The 16,404-nt window shown below is 42.1% G+C and overlaps 1 protein-coding gene across 3 annotated transcripts in view; it reads left to right on the forward strand.

Annotated features, from left to right (window-relative positions):
• Nucleotides 1–9,674, forward strand: part of Ssp3 (short spindle 3) — a 41,294-nt gene extending 31,620 nt beyond the window's left edge. For all 3 annotated transcript variants that reach the window (XM_071769787.1, XM_071769785.1, XM_071769786.1), the window contains exons 13-15: nt 750–941; nt 4,821–4,994; nt 5,864–9,674. In XM_071769787.1, coding sequence (XP_071625888.1) covers nt 750–941; nt 4,821–4,994; nt 5,864–5,938 — 441 coding nt within the window. In that variant the 3' untranslated portion in view covers nt 5,939–9,674. The remainder of the gene's footprint in view (nt 1–749; nt 942–4,820; nt 4,995–5,863) is intronic.
• The last annotated feature ends 6,730 nt before the right edge of the window (nt 9,675–16,404 follow it).

Here is a 16,404-nt window from a genome sequence, read left to right on the forward strand (position 1 = left end):
TAACAAGCGACAGCTAGAATGCTCTATCCATTAGATCATCATAAGCTCCATTACTCTTTAATTCGCGACGGTTTTCACGATTCGGCATTACCGCGGGCTACCCCCGGTCGCCTCTCCAAATGACAACGATGCCGCTTGTTGCCGCCAACAATGCAGCTTACCGTCGGGGGGGCGCCGGGCGTGATGGAGATATCATGTATCGCGGGGGTTCGGCCTGTCAAGACGTAAAGGCCTCCCGTGAAGTTCTCTCGCAGCGAGCCGACCGCGAATTGAATCGAGGCGGCCGCGCCTCGCGCCCTTCGCCCCGCAAAAAACCATAAGGGCTATCGTGTGCCCCGCGGGAGGGCCGTGCCCCGTCCCACGGGAGCGCCCGTCGATTACCAGATGAGCCCCCGCGCGCATTTGCCGAAAAACCGACGGTTATTATCTATTCTCTTTGCGCCTCTCGCGACGCGGTTTCTCCACCCGGCAAATAAAGCTGACGTTTCGTTTTCGCCGGCCGATAATGCCCGTCTTAGATTTCAGCGGGCTTTGAGTGTCCGCCTTGTAGGGGATTCGGTGATTCAGGGTGAAAGAAGAGAGTCGAGAGCGGAATTATATCAATACCATTAAGTGCAGTTAAGCACGTTGTTCTACGAGTACATCAGAGGATTATGCATAAATCCGGTTAATCGATAGAACCATTATAAAAATGTTAATTGGTATACATAACTTTTTTTTGTATGGAAAACGCGAACATTCTGTTACAGAGCTTCTTGGGCGCCGAGGGTACGAACCTGCAATGGCGGCTGATAGCGAGCCACCTGATAACCCGACTGTCCCGCGACTCTTTGTCGGACAAATCGGAGGTGGGATCTATGCCGAATACAAGCGGTATTCACATTCTCTCGGAATTGTTTGTGGTGCTCGGGTACTTCGCCCTAAACAATCCGGACAATCAGGTACGTTCCCTTCCCATATGGCAGCTTATGCGATCGAACACCTCAGAATTTGAACGGGCCTTTCTAATGAAACTTAGTTAGAAGCTCGTCGTGCGCTCACTTGCGTAAAATCTGAATTTGCTCAAACTTCTTGTCTTTCCTAATCAGTCTGTAATCTTAAAAAATCGTAAAAGCACCTTCTTGATCTTAAAGAATAATCTTCATTTCGGTCTTCTACGAAATCAGAAAAAAAGTCGAAAATTCCTCCGTTAATTCTGAGATCGTTAATTTTTGTTATCCTTTCTACGCGCGACAAAGCTATGGACGCATTAGGAGTTTGACCTATTTCAAAAATACTATATACCTGCGTCTCGAATCTTTATCCGCGCGATGTAGATACGTCGGCGTCGTCAGGATTTTTACGAGAACGTACTTTATCGAGGATACTCGTTCGCTTTCGGCATTTTACTGCTCTAACAGCCCTTGATATCATTTGTATATTCGGTGCTTCTACAGAATGTACATACCTGAGAACACACTTGATATACTGACAATGAGAACATCCCTCTAATATCCTATACTTTTGCGATACCCTCCAAACATTCTCATCTACGTGTGCCGTTGTATACCGTGTACCGCTTTGAATTCTTCGAATCGGAGACTGCAGTGTCTCGAGTCACCCGGTACGTTCGGCGAGAAATGCACGCGCTGGATGGCGTACAGCGTGTTACTGGCGAGAAGAAGGAAGAGGCTGTTAGACACAACACACTCAGCGGACCTCCCATCAATATACGGCCGAATGCCGTTAAGATATATTTACGGCGTACGGTTCCGTGCGCTTCAGGGCGCGTGCACGCGTGCAACTCCGATCCATCAGTTCGCAAAATCGCGTGGACATTTATTATAATTGTGACGCGGAAAACGAAGGAATCTCCGAGAGCAAAATTAACCGTATCTAAAGGGGTAAAATAAAAATAATTGTTAATTAAAATGCAAAAGTTGCGAAATGCAAAAAATTATATTTAAAAGTAGTACCTAATATTGCATAGTAGTAATGGAGACTCAAAAGTATAACTATCCCATCTCTATAGTAAATATTTTTAAATATCTAATAATACATTTTATGTATTTTCTCTCTATAAGTATTTATTAACCTTACGTTACTCGCGTGGTTTTTTTTTAACGTAATTACTCGCGGAGTGAATTTTACATCCTAATTTACATCTCGATTTGTGTATTGTTCTCTTTGTTAATTTACAATTACATAAAAGTCGGCAATATTCTATATATCTTTTAGATAAAGATAAGTGCAAGCATTCTTCTTTAATTGCGAAACAATTTGTGCATCATTCGATTGACAAGAAAGTTTTACTCGGTGAATTTAATAGATATTCTTAAGGCTGGGAGAGCATATTTTATTGTACATCCTACACGAATTATGTAATTAATAGATTAATAGGATTTTCAGTATCTATGTACTATAATAGATACATTTAAGTATCTATTTAAATACTTCAACTTTTCCTGTTACGGATTATTTATAACGAAGTAATTAATACATCACAATCTCAATCAACAAGTACCTTTCTCAAATAAAACTGTGAATATATGTGCGGTGTTCCGAAATAGGAAGCGATATGAAGTATTATTACCTATTTACCTATTATTAACTCTGGAATATTAACTTATTATTTTGGAATATAAACTACCAGCGTATTATTAACGCGAAAATTGTTTAAAGCAACTAGCGAGTATCTCTCGCGACTAAGTTTAGTATTCCTGAAGTTAACGAGATTTCTCAATTTAAGGAAATTGCTTCTCGCGAAGTTGCTACGATTTAACGCCACCGCTCGCACGTTGTCTGAGCCCGAATCTGTGGTCCACGTTGATTCCGTGAACGGGTGAATCGGAATGTGAACTGCTGAGTGCACCACCGATGTCGCGCATTCGTCTTTCAGCGCTTTTTTAAGGTCGCCGCTCTGAAGAGCGAGAGCCGACCCTCCGAGAGTAGCTGCCTCGGAAAAATCGTTTTCCGCGAGACGAAGAGGAAGAAAGAAAGCGAGAGAGAAAAAAGTGTGTGTGTGTGTGTGTGTGAGAGACGTGCATAAAACAGAAAGAGAGAAAGGGAGAGAAAGGGAGAAACGAGACGCTTTTAAGCTTCTACGAGCATCTGCGGCAGGCAGGGTTATCGCCAGCCCGGTACGACGGTATCACCTTCTCCGTCCGCGATCATAAACACGTCCATCTCCGTTTTTTGTCGACGGTCGTAACCGAATTCGAGAAATGGATTTTTTTGCGGTGGCGCCGCGGTGCGCGCGTTACCGCTTTCCGCTTATTTATTTTAAACCCGGGCCCGGCGTTAACTAGGGCCCCCTTGAGGTCACGCGCGTGTCGCTACACGCCGTTAATCGTGATACATTGTTTTTTTTTTTGCCAATCGATATTGAGAACGTCGCTTGCTTCACCGCGCCCAGAACCGTGCAATTAAATAGCAATCAATCGGCTTTTTTCCGCCGACATCCGTGACACCCCCCCATCAGAAAGATTAACTTTCTTGATCTCGATTCAAGATTAACTCAACGAAAGATTAACTTTCATAGCTAATTGTCCTTTCACTGACCATTCTGTGGAACTTAATGTGAACTCTCTATAAGATTGTACGAGAACCTTGCTTTAGCGATAATTCGAAACGCGTCAAGCGACCTTGCGTTGGATTGATGAGGCTACTTTTATGGGACAGTTTTCACGATAAAATCTATTTTCGTGATGAGGCGAACCTATATATTCCTCGCGAAGCGACTGATTTCATCGCGAATCAATCATTACCGAGTTACGTTACATTACGTTGCGCGCGGAGTTATGTCAACCGTAACGGACGGACCGATATATTTAACGCATACGAAGCGCAATACGGGCCGCCTTGGCGCCGATGAGACAGGGATGCGTAAAATGTGGGCATTTCCTGCAAGAGTTTTGTGCAGGTGCACAGGAATACGACGTCCTGTTCACAGAGGCACTTGTCATGAGACGCAGATGTCCAGCGCGATCTTCTCGCGCTAAAGACACTCTCGTTTCCGTGACACCTGGGTCACGCCAAGTTCTCACGCTCTTTAAGAAAATTGCTCGGCCGCTTTAATTAACCGTCCGCGCTGCAATTGAGAAACTCCGGTCGAACGTGCGATGCGGGTAATTTGCAATTACAAGAAGAGAATCTTCGTCCGGTATATCGATCTCCCCGTCTACTCGGCTGACAGATTCCTCCCGCGAAAAGCGATTCCCGAGAGAAACCTCTGAGAGAAATAATTTAATACTTCGTCGACGAAACGCGTGGAACTATGCTTTATATAGATATCAGGTATGACGTACATGAAAAAAAAAGTTGAATTAATAAGATTATTTTCAACTAGAGTTCTGTTAGCTGATGCTAGTTATTAACAACATCGATTGCTTTGCTGTGTAGATTAATTATTATTTATATCTGTTAACATGTAAAACTCTCGTTTATGATGACTTTTTTAAAAGTTAATGGATACACACATGTTTTAAAATATAAAAATTACAACGGCTTTTAAAAGCGTTTTTATTTGCGCGCGTGACTGGATTTGCTCGCTGCTGGCCAAAGTATCGATGTACTAACACCCGTCGATGAAATTAAGAATTTGTATTCTCTAATCGATATAGTTCACGTACGAAAACTCGAGAACGGATGAGAGACGAATCACCGAAACGATAGCTCTCGGTAGCGTGGCGATAATTTCCTTTTCAATAACTCCCAGCCGTTGCTAGCGCTAACTTCTCCTCTTCTTTACGGATATCGCGGAATTACTGGAGAAGCTAAAGCAAATGAAATGACTTCCGTTGAAGAATAATAACGTTCATCGTTTGGGAAATCTGTTCCAGCTGGTTCTCCAATCGGCTGGCGCGGGCCCCAGCGTCCTCCAGCAGCTGTGTACCCTGCCGTTCCCGTTTTACGGAGATCCCAGATTGATACCGTACACGTTGCCGGCCCTTTTGGCCGCTACTCACCGCAATTCTGAGTCGATGGCGATATTGTCTTGCGAAATGTCGTACGAGGTAAGTCGATGATTGACGGACGCAACTCGTTGTCATGTGCCTAACTTTCGTATTGACACAAATTCAACATTTATTGAACGGATGCGTTATTAACACAAATCTGCGACAATACGCGAGCTTTGTTGGAAAACATTTTTTTTTCTCTATTGGTGGTGCTCGTATTTCTCTGCGGTCGATTACATTTTATAACGTGAATCGGTGAGACGTAATATCAGCGTTATAGTGTCGATTTCCCGGTGACCACATTTAACGTGTTAATATACATGTTAATATGCGTGCATAAATATTCATAATTTTAACGTGTAAATAACAAAGTTGATTCTGTATCGCGCGCGATTCGATCAACCTTTCACGTGTACTGCAAAATGTTATAAACGCTTTAGACGCTTCAAGAATTTTCCTTATTCGATAACTACAATTATCTTAAATTGGCTGCATTGGTAAATAATACAATTTTTATGTTTTGATATTCACTCTCGGTCTCTGCTTTGATTAATAATTATTTTTTATTATTCACAATTATAGAATTATAATAATTGATTTCTCTCTAATATATAAACTTTTGTCTCCCAATCTATTACACTGTTTAACAAAAAATGATTTTTTTAAGCACAAGAATGAGGGTAATCATCGTAGTCTTTTTGGTGAATACCATCCCGTTTACTAAATTTTTTTGCAACTTTAACTGCAAATTTTTCAAAGTTATAATAAAACAATTTGGTAAATGGAATCATATTTAATGCCTTTAAAAAACTACGGAAAACGATTACCTTCATTCTCATGCATTTTTTAATTGAATAATGTTATTAATTAATACGTTGCGCTACATAATAACGTTTAATGAATAAATTTGCTGATTGGCTTTGCAGTTGCTGGAGCAGTACAGAAATTCGGACGAAGGTAAATTAAATCCTTTGGTGCGTTTGCTGAAGGATAGCGCCTAGTCGTTGACTACGTTCAACTAAAGGTTTGAGTAGTTTAATTTCGTTTCTTAGAGCCTATTATAGGCATTACAGTTTGCGTGTATCATTGACGGAATCGTTGATGGATCGTTATACAGCGAACGACCGCTTCTCCGAGAAGGGAGGAAAATAAAGATGAGAGATTGCATCGGATGCAATTCGTAGCCGTCTGTATCTGATTATCGCGCGATCGGAGATTGAATCTCGATAACGGTAATCTCATTCTCTAAGTGAATGTACGCGCACGTCTCCTCTTCCCGGGAATGAAAGTCAATTTGAGAGTTAAATTTACTCAGAAGTAAACGCGAACAAGACGAAGGTATGTGTTACTTTAATTTAGACCAGTGCTTCCCGAACCATTTCGGTCGCCTATTTACGTCCGCGACATAGTGACGGAACACGCATGCATATTCTGCTTTACAGGCTTGCGCGGTATGCATCGTCTCGCTTCTACAAAGGATCCCCGGTGTCACTGAGATTTTTCTGCTATAAATATTTTCTGAACGAGATCTGATTATTTCAATCCTGCCGTACAGTTCCAAAGTCACGCGTATTATATAATTGTTTGAGATACGTTTCGGGAAGTACTGATTCAAGGAGCGACGAGATGTGTCAGGCTAATTGTAAAAAGGAGAATATGCGCGCGTTTACCAAATCCGGAGCGGAGAACGATTTACGTTTCCGAGTAATCGCTCAGCCGAGGAAACCATTGTTGTTTTGTTGAACGTAACTCTGTGCGCGGAATAATTTATTCTCGCGCGTTATAGTATAGTCGACTTACTGTCGAAATTACCTGTCGCCCCGCTGAACGAATGACGACGGTAAACATCACGACGATCGCTCCCCGGTACTTTAGGCTAGACTAAGTAGGTACTCGACCGAAGTTATCGCAATGCACTCGTGAGTTATCGTCTTGAATAATATATTTTTACGTACGTTCGATAAGCTAGAAAATGCAGGCTTTCCTTAATTTTAATTTTTTTCCCCCGATATGAAGGAAAGCGATGCGCGCAGGCACTATTGTTCTAACTCTCTGGGATCGTTTCATTAGATAAAGACTTCCGTCGAATTTTGAGGGACAAGAGTGTAGGAGGATACGCGCCGGCGAGAGGAATAATCGAGCGAGACGCGCGGACTATATCCGTGAATCTAGTCCTTTTAACGTTAGCAGATCTTTATATTTGCAATCATTGCGCTGTGTATCTCGTACCGTATTTTTTACTACCGTCCGTTTCCACGCGTGCCAATCTATCGTGCAAAGAATGTGTCTTCAAATGGGCCTTTTGATATAGTTATCGTCGCGTGGCACGGCCGAATAGATGTAGGAAGATATCCGTGCGTATGTTAGCCACGTAAACTGTACCCGGGTATAACGGCCCTGTAGATTTTAGCGAATTTATGTTGCACCCGCGCGTTGCGTGTTCATTACGTGAATAATATTTTCAAGTAAAGTGTTTCATGATGAAAAAGAGTCGAATTTAAGAGAATTTATTTCAAAAATGGTTTATTATTTAAACAATATGTAAAGAATAGTTCATTGATTTATATATAATTATATATATAAAATATATGTTATCATGTATGTTTTCTTTTTGTTGTACAATCTCTGTTCGTATATATAAGAAAAGTAATAAAAAGAACAATTGAAAAGTAAATGGAAAAATAACTTTTGCATTGTTTTTTATAAAAAATAAAATTGCGATTAAATTATATAATATTCTGTATACATATAATCGTATATAATTATATTTTATATATGATTATTGCATTTATGCACGATTATACATGATTATGTATGGATTATACACGAGCAATTTTTTCTTGTTTCTCCAAACTTAATTTTTTTTATCAAAAAGAAAAGAATGCAAAAATTATTTTTTAAATTATTTTTTAATTCTTATTTTTTTTTATATATATGAACACAACGATTGTGTATTAGAGACAGAAAACTTGTATGGACTATATTTTATATATATATATTTTTATATGAAAAATTTTATTAGGTATTTATTGTTTTTTTTTATCCGGTATTTATTTTAGTACAGTATGGTACGAGTTTTCGTGGCTGCAACAAATGCATTCGTGCAATGTCCTGCCAATGCAATTTATATTTAAGTATTATATTGATGTATGGAAGGTCCCAAAAAAAACGCAATAGCTTGGCAGTATTTTCCATCAAACTTATATTTCAATTTTATTGGAAGTCGGTTTTTGAAAAGCTTTGATTGTGAATTACACTCATTGTTTTTGCAATTTTCGACATCTAGATATCTTATATATAGTCTTTTTCTTTTATATCTTACATTTTGTTTCGTAAAGATTAGATTTAATCCTAGTCGTTCATGAAATTTAATATCAATAAATATGATTGTAATAAAATGTTGGGTCCAAGACAAACTTTTTAGAATTTTAGAAGAAAGGTGTTCTCATAATTTGATAGAAAATATTGCCGTACTATTTTTATGTTGTTTTTTGAGGGGAACATACATACAGAGACACATATATATATAACAGATATACAATATTCAGCAAATATTTAACATTAATAATAACATAGGGTCGAATGAAGACGAGAATCATAAATATCTCATGCGTTCGACCTCAAATAAAATATAACGATAGTAATATATATATATAATGATTATAATGTATTATTCCTGCGAAACTTTCGCCGTCCGAATGAACTTAGATTTTTCATTAGGAGTAAACAACGCTGGCGCGAAACTTTCGCACGGGGTTGATCGATGTCTCGCCTAGATACCGACGACTAGTAGCTGAAAATTAAATCGCGACGTTTCAACGAGGCATAGTATTAGCGTCGTTTTTGCCGGGTGCTGTCCTCGCGAGCGTAGCTCGCGTTCTAGAAACGAAGAAGAGAAGCGGTATTTTTCTACGGTAGCTCTTACATACATATAAATGCGCATACGCGATTGTAGATTTAAAACGGTCCTTTACGATAAATGCACGCCCCCGCGGGAATACATCTCTGCGAGATGGTCCCGTTAACTCGAATGCGATATCCGTACTTATGTACCTTCTCGCGTGTCCTCGCGTTTCACGAGAATTTCTCATGCGTATACCGGAGGATTCATCGTGAACGAAAACGACAGAATGGCGTTCCAGAAAGGCAGTCATGTACATAGATTCGTGCAATTCCGTTGACGAACTCGGCTAGGTTCAAAATGGGGCCAAAATAATCGACAAAATCGGACGGTGCGACGAATTTCGCACGGGAAGGCAGGGAGAGAAAAATTTAGAAAAAAAGGTGGTTGTCAAATTATTAATAGAGATAAATGGCGAGAGCGCGCCCATTTCAACCATCATCGACAGAAGACGGTCGACAAATGGCAGGTTGCTACTAATTTCATTCTTGAACAATTATCGCGTCCACTTGTCGTTGTTACATCCCTAATTGACCATCGTCGTCTTGCGCGAGTGTTAGGAAAATATTAGCCGCGTTAATTAAAGCGCTCATAGAAATGTACGTAGGACATACACGAGTATTTTATCGCGGGGAGAAGGCAGAGTTCCGATATTCACGAACACGTTACCGAGTGCCATGCGCGTGTATATTATATTTCGGCGCGCATATATTTGGCGTACGCAAAACACACACACACACACACACACACACACAAACGAGCGTAAGCTAATATATTACATGTGTAATATATTGCCCGTATTACACGTAATAAAGATAACATTCTTTTGCGACGTACACTTGTGTTGCGAAGTGGAATTCGTTTGATCCTTTTCTCCACTAGACTAATCCGGCGCAAAGGCAGTAGCGTTTGGAAACGTGACAACTTTGCGAAATATTTATACGTGTGAAATGGAAATTGACAAATCTCCCTGGGAAGCTCTCCAACATATACATCTTCATAATTAAACTTCTTCGATTCAAATTTTCTCTAGGAAAAAATCACCGTGAAAATCGCTAGAGCGTATCGTCCTCGGAGGGAAGAAAGAAAAAGATGTCACGGTAAGCGGTGGGATAATGCATGATGTATATAAATCGCGAAGTATTCCATCCCTTGACGCGTTCTCCGCGATGATCGAGGCGGGGAAGAGAGAAAGAGAGACGGCGCCTGTCATCGGATCGAAGAAAAAGGCGCCGACGAAGTGTTCCTCGCGACCTCGCCATGAAATACGCTTATCCCGCGCGCACCCGGCCAGAAATGACACGCTCTCGCATGCACGCGAGAGGAAAAAGAGAGAGAGAGAGAGAGAGATATAGAAAGAAAGAAGGAGGGAGAAACAGGCGAGGCGAGGCCGCGAGGATGACGTACGGGGGCCCATACGGTAATTTTTTTCCCTGAGGCGTTTTAGCGCGATGCGCCTCTACTTTTCCCGGTGCCGTAATCTATAGGCGCACTTAATACAGCCGCTCGTTTTGAGTAACCTCGCCCTCTCCTTTCTGCGCTTTCGCGCTCGCTCTCCTCTCCACTCTCTTCCCCATCTGTTTCTTTCTCTCGCCCTGCTGGCATGCACTCGCTCAACGTGTGACGTCGTCCCCGTTCGTTCTTCACGCTCGTTCCCTCGCTCCCTCTTCCTCTTTCCCTCGCTGCTCTTCCGCTCGGCATCTCCTAGCTCCACTTAGCGAGACTGCATAATATATCACGCGTGTGGACTGCTTTTACACCGCACACGGAGCTGCGAACGGTGTGCGGCAACGATGCAACGTTTACGTGCGTGCCGCCGCGGCCGTGGCGGGCGGTCACGTGCACGAGAACGCACCGCGCTTTTCGCCCGCGAGCATAAATCATCTCCTTGTTCGCGACTATACAATGTGCAATCGGTAGCGGAAAGACATATATTATTAAGAGACTGCACCTATAAAAGGCTCAAAAATACACCTTTTCGTACATTTTTTAATGACAAAATTTTACTTTTTATGTGTTTTTTGGCCAACGAATATATTTAAACAGAGAATAATATAAAATTTATTTAAAAAGGTAAAAAAATAACAGCGATTCTCGACGGACGTGTGCTACAAGATAGGCGTATGCAGTATCCCAGGTATGTTTTTTCTATTTCCTTTTCTTATTTATCTGAAATAAAAGATTTCAAATTAATTCTTAAAGTAAATGAAAAAAAATAATGAAGAAATCTAGTCTTTGCCGATTAAAAAAAATTGATTTTTCACAAAATAGCAATAATTAGAAATTAAGATTTCGATCTTTTAACTGAAAAACTGTTTCTTTTATTATAAAAGCCAAGACGAATATAAAAAAATTCTACGACAAAGATGAGATTATTCTAAGAGACTACAGAAAATTTCAATGAAATCGATCGAACACTTTTCTGTAACTTTTTAAGGCGACCAGTTTTATCTCGAAATTCCTTTATTATCTCATTTCTGATTCGAACAACTTTTTATTTTATTTCCCATTTGTATAAATCTCTCATTGATTCTTAAAATAACGTTTGTCTCTTGTATATTCTAAGTAATTCTGTGATATAAGTAATGTTCTCGTGCGACATATTTTGCGTAGAAAGAATTAGAATTGTTGCTACTATGTAGGTAATGCTGGTTTATTCGCAGAAAATATGTGTCATTTATATTAACTTGGCTACAGCCATCCATAAATTACTTTTTTTTATAGTCGCATCACGCCTTGGATGTACTCGCTGATATAACTCAGTTGAATATCGTGCTAATTCCAGGGTTAATTTCATCATTGATATACTGCTTCCGCATATCAAGCGGGATGATATTCCCGCGAATAAAATCGCAAGAAACTCAACAGCACAAAGAAAGTAATCATTCCGGGCTTTATCTGCCGGACAATAATACGATTTTCATAAATTCAAATCTCAAGCCTCTGCTATAAATCTAAATTCTCCCAAACACCATCGCGAGAATCATCGTGATTTCGGCGAGAATAACGTCGGGGAGGGGAAGGGGGGACAAGCGTGGAAGAGCGTTCTCACGATTACAGGAAGCAACCCTTTGCCGCGCGAACGCGCCGCGAGGACCGAGGGCATGCGTGTGGCGGGGGTGCTATGTCCATTACGCTTATTACAACCTCCGACCGCCCGCCCGCCACCGCCGTCCTTTAACCATCCGCTCCCTCGACCCGCCGCCACCCACCCTTTTACGTGGATGAACATCGATCGACACACGACCTGGAATAGTCGGCTGCGCCAGTCAACGCGCCAGGTAACTAAATTGCCCTCGTTCTCGTCGTCCCGAATTTGGTTAGACCGAACATCGAAACTTCGATAATGTCCGGGCACTTCCTGGCGGGAACCGCCGCCAGCCCGTCGATAGTCGGACACGTTCCCGCGGTTACAAGCTACCTCTCCCTTCAGTTAATTTAACGGCAACTCTTTTTAACGTTAATTTTCGAGTTGTGCCGTCTTGTCTGCTCCGCGCAAACGTCGCGAAGTTAATGCCGCAATTATGTATAAAAATTCATGTGGTATGCAAATTTTGTATATAAATTAGTATTAATGTAGCGACAGCATGTTCTAATTATTCTTAAGCGAAATAAGTTACGAAGAAACTTTCTAGGAAGATTCTATTTTTTTTCTCGTTAAACAAAATCATTTTAAAGACGTATAAAGAGCAAACATTATTTTGAGATTTGACAGGAGATTTATTCGAATGCAAGGTAAAAGATCGCGCGCATTCGACTAAAAATGAAACAAAATAATTTTGGGACAAACCCTTTAATCATCCTAATGGCTTGGCTTATTTCACAGCTTATCAAGATGTGGAAATATTACGAGTAACTATTTAAAAATAATTCTATCGTAACAATATCCCGATTTGCTCTACGTTCCAGCCGTCGTTTCCCAGCCTTTTGTCTCTCCCTAAAATCGGATCGGTTTTCCCGGACTGCAAAGAGCACCCTTTCGACTCCCAAGATCGACGCGAGTCGGAGACAGGCGGGAGAACCAGGAAGAAGAAAGCGGGCACGAAACCCGATCGTTGTTTACGCAGTGCGTCGTAACCCCCCCGTAAGCAAAGCGCCCATCCATCCATCCACCCATCCACCCATCCATCCATCTATCCATCCATCGCTCCGAGCAAACACACACCCCCGCTGCCGCCGGTATCCTAAAAGCGATATTTGGTTCCTGTATGCCGCGTCTTCCTGGAGTTGCGTTCGTAGGTAGATCTGAACGAGCGCGTACGTATCTCCCCCTCGTTTCTTCGAACGAAGATTCGACGTGAAGTCGCGAGAAGGCATTGTATACGAAGCCGTATTACAGAACGCAGTGCAGCCGTGTTGCGCGACGTAAACGGCAACGAACCTCGCGCACGAACCGATAGTTTATCCGTCGAGTATTTCGCACGAGTTACCGCGTAATCATTGTTGCCTATACGACCAAGCGATCGCGCGTTGGGAAGAGATTAAGTTGGGAGTCGGGGAAAGTTGGTTCTTATTCCCCTGCGCCATTCGAGGAACGCGTCCTATCGAGTAAAAAGAGAGAAAGAAGAAGACAAAGAGAAAGGAAGACGAGGAAAAGGGAAAAAAGAGAGGGAATAATAATTGCGAGGAGACGCGCGGAGATCCCGCTGGCAGGGGCGCGGCTCCTGATTGCTGTCGCATTGTGCACCGCCTTGTCTCACAACGAGGACCCGGGCAGCATTGTCGCGTACATCGTACGTCTGAATACGTCGGCAGGTCGGCTACGAATAACGTGGGAGGAACCGCGAGGAGAAAGACGCACGAGGAGGCACGGGAGGGTGTGCTGCAGGGTGCAGGATGACGACGCGGGGGAGGGGGTAAAAATTAAACCCCGGAGACAATGGGTCAAGCGTCCATAGAATCGGAAACACCAAACACGCCCTTGCCCTTCTGTCCTCTCTCGTTTTTTTTTCTTCTCTCGGAGTCCCCTCATCGTCGTCCCGCCCGCGCCGTCCCGATTAAGTGGAGGTGAACGGAGCGACGTGGGTCGACATTGTCGCCCGCGTGTACGCGATGACGTTTAATATCGATATTGCGTTCGCGCGTTTCAGAGGCGGCAGGTGAGCCGAAGAGTATATACGAACTTTTGGAAAGCGAATTAATAAAGGCTCGTAATAAGATTCATCGATTGCGACGCGAATGACAATTTGTATCTGTATTTCGCTCGTTGCCCTTTTCGCAAACAAAACGCGCTGTTTTTACGCGATGAATGAGTCTAAGTGACAACACATATCTGTATCGCGTTTTCAAATGAGCTATTATTCTTCTCACCGATGCGTTATTTACGTAGCTTTGGCAGCAGTTTGATTCCAGTGTGACTTTTTGGAGTTGAAACTAATTTAACACATTAGTGGTCAAATACCCACTCTGGTGTCTGTCAGCTGCGAAATTGATGCCAATTCGAGACGATACGACACCAAAAGTACTCAAATTGTCTGTCGAGCTATGTTCAAACGTTGCTCGATATGAGCTATTTAAATCTATCATTCGCGATGTGCTCAATGACGCAGATGCACCGACCCATTCACGTGCTACGTGTTATTTTATTTCATAGCCTCTCGCGCCCCTTATGGTGTCTCGCCCGTCGATGTGGCGTATTAAACACGAATGGACGGCGAGATCGGCGCGACGCGTGGTGTAAATGGAACGGAGACAGGGAGAGGAGTGCGCAACGAAAGCTTCGCGTACATTATTGCAACGGTGATGAGGAAAGACAACCAGTAGGGACACGAGCACATACGTGCGTGCGTATCACACGCACACGGACGCGTATTTCACTACGCGCAATGTGGACACAGTCAAGGTCCAGTGATCGGCTGATTGATTGTCTCTACGGGGGTCGCTATTTAGGGGTATCATCGTGAACCGGATGACAGAGGCGCTCGCTCGCCGTCCGGAGGGGCAAACCAGATCCATTGGAAATTTAACAAATGGCAAAGATAGAGGTCCACTGTCTTATTTGTTAAGTTACGTAACGACACGCGCGACGAGAATCTCGAGAATAAGTCGAGTCGCGTTTTCTATAAAGACACAAGAAAAATTATTTAAAAAAAAAAGATCCGTTGAAGCTATTATTGATCGTGATAAGTCCAGGTCTTTTTCGGAAAGATAGATTGTTTTAGGTAAGAATGTTACATTGCAGATATAAGCGTCACAAGCGCAACTACGTGCGCAGCGATTTGTCTGCAATTAATACGCATGAAGGGTGACGCGGACGAAGATGTCATTTAGTCGACGACGACGACGATTGCCTCGGTCATCCAGTACTCAATTGGTGTCCCCCCACGTTTCCGATCATACGGAGGAAATCGCCCTCCTTTGGCTTTAAATCGGGTCACCGGATATGTACTCGAAGGACTATAATGGGGACGAAAGCTGAAGGGAGAATCGAGGAATGCGCGAAAGGAAAGAACTACGAAGGGTGAGAAGGAACACTCTGGCTGTCGGGCGAACATTTGGGGAAGAAAGTGTAGGATAATTTTGTAAAATTTCAAGGAATTTTTGGTGGGGATGGTAAACAGGATGTATCGATTAGCTACGTTAGCTCTATAGATTTCGCGTCATTTTATCTGGATTTGTTTCAAATGATATCGGGTCAAGTTATCAATAATTATCGCTAACCTTCATTGGTTAGCGATAATACGCAATGATACTACGCAAATGATTGCATTTCCTCCCAGTTTGTAATTGCATTTTGGGAGATAATAACGCTAAATATTTAAAAACTGGATGATTCTAAAGATCGGATATTATTTATCTCTTCATCTTCGATTATTGTCTAGAATTCGTAGTTGTTCGTCAGCATTTGTCGTATAAATAACCGAAATACTGTGAAAATTACTTTCTCTTGAAAATCGTAGGTTAAAATGAAGCAATTTGCAGCACGGAACAAGAACAAAAAAAAAAAATACTGGCAGGAAGAACAACGCCCTTTCCGTAGAAGGCTAGATGACAGCCCTGATAGAGAGGGCGAGTGAAGAAAACGAGCGTTCCATCATCAGAAATTAATGCAGGGTGACACGGGGTGGCGTTGCTATTGTCCCGGATTCCTAGCTCGGTACCACCAGCAGCAGGCAGTCCGTACAGTAACCGAAGGGAGGAACGCGAATGCGAAAAAATTCAGATGTGAAATTTTCATTTCCGTCGCGGCCCACCAGCTCGGAAGAAATACTTCCTGGACGGGGTGAGATTCGCAGAAACGAGGGCGCGTAAATGTTGATGGTGCACTCACTCACTCACTCATTCTCTCTCTCTCGTTTTCTTTGCCTTCGTTGACATACATTGTAATCGCCTATGACTTTCGCATAAGAATGGATTCAAGATTCGCAAGAAGAGTTTTTTCTGACCGTTGATTCGAGGTAATTTTTGTCTTGTTACACGTAATTTTATAAAAAATAATAAATTTTGTCATTGTAAATTGTGTAATACCATCGTTGATTTAGAAACTTATTGAAAGGAGAATTTTAATTCGATGTATCTGCTTTCGAAACGTCAAGATATAGCAAAATTGTGCATACATTATGCATA

The sequence above is a fragment of the Temnothorax longispinosus genome, chromosome 2 (assembly GCF_030848805.1).
Source record: "Temnothorax longispinosus isolate EJ_2023e chromosome 2, Tlon_JGU_v1, whole genome shotgun sequence".
Classification (NCBI taxonomy): Eukaryota; Metazoa; Arthropoda; class Insecta; order Hymenoptera; family Formicidae; genus Temnothorax; species Temnothorax longispinosus.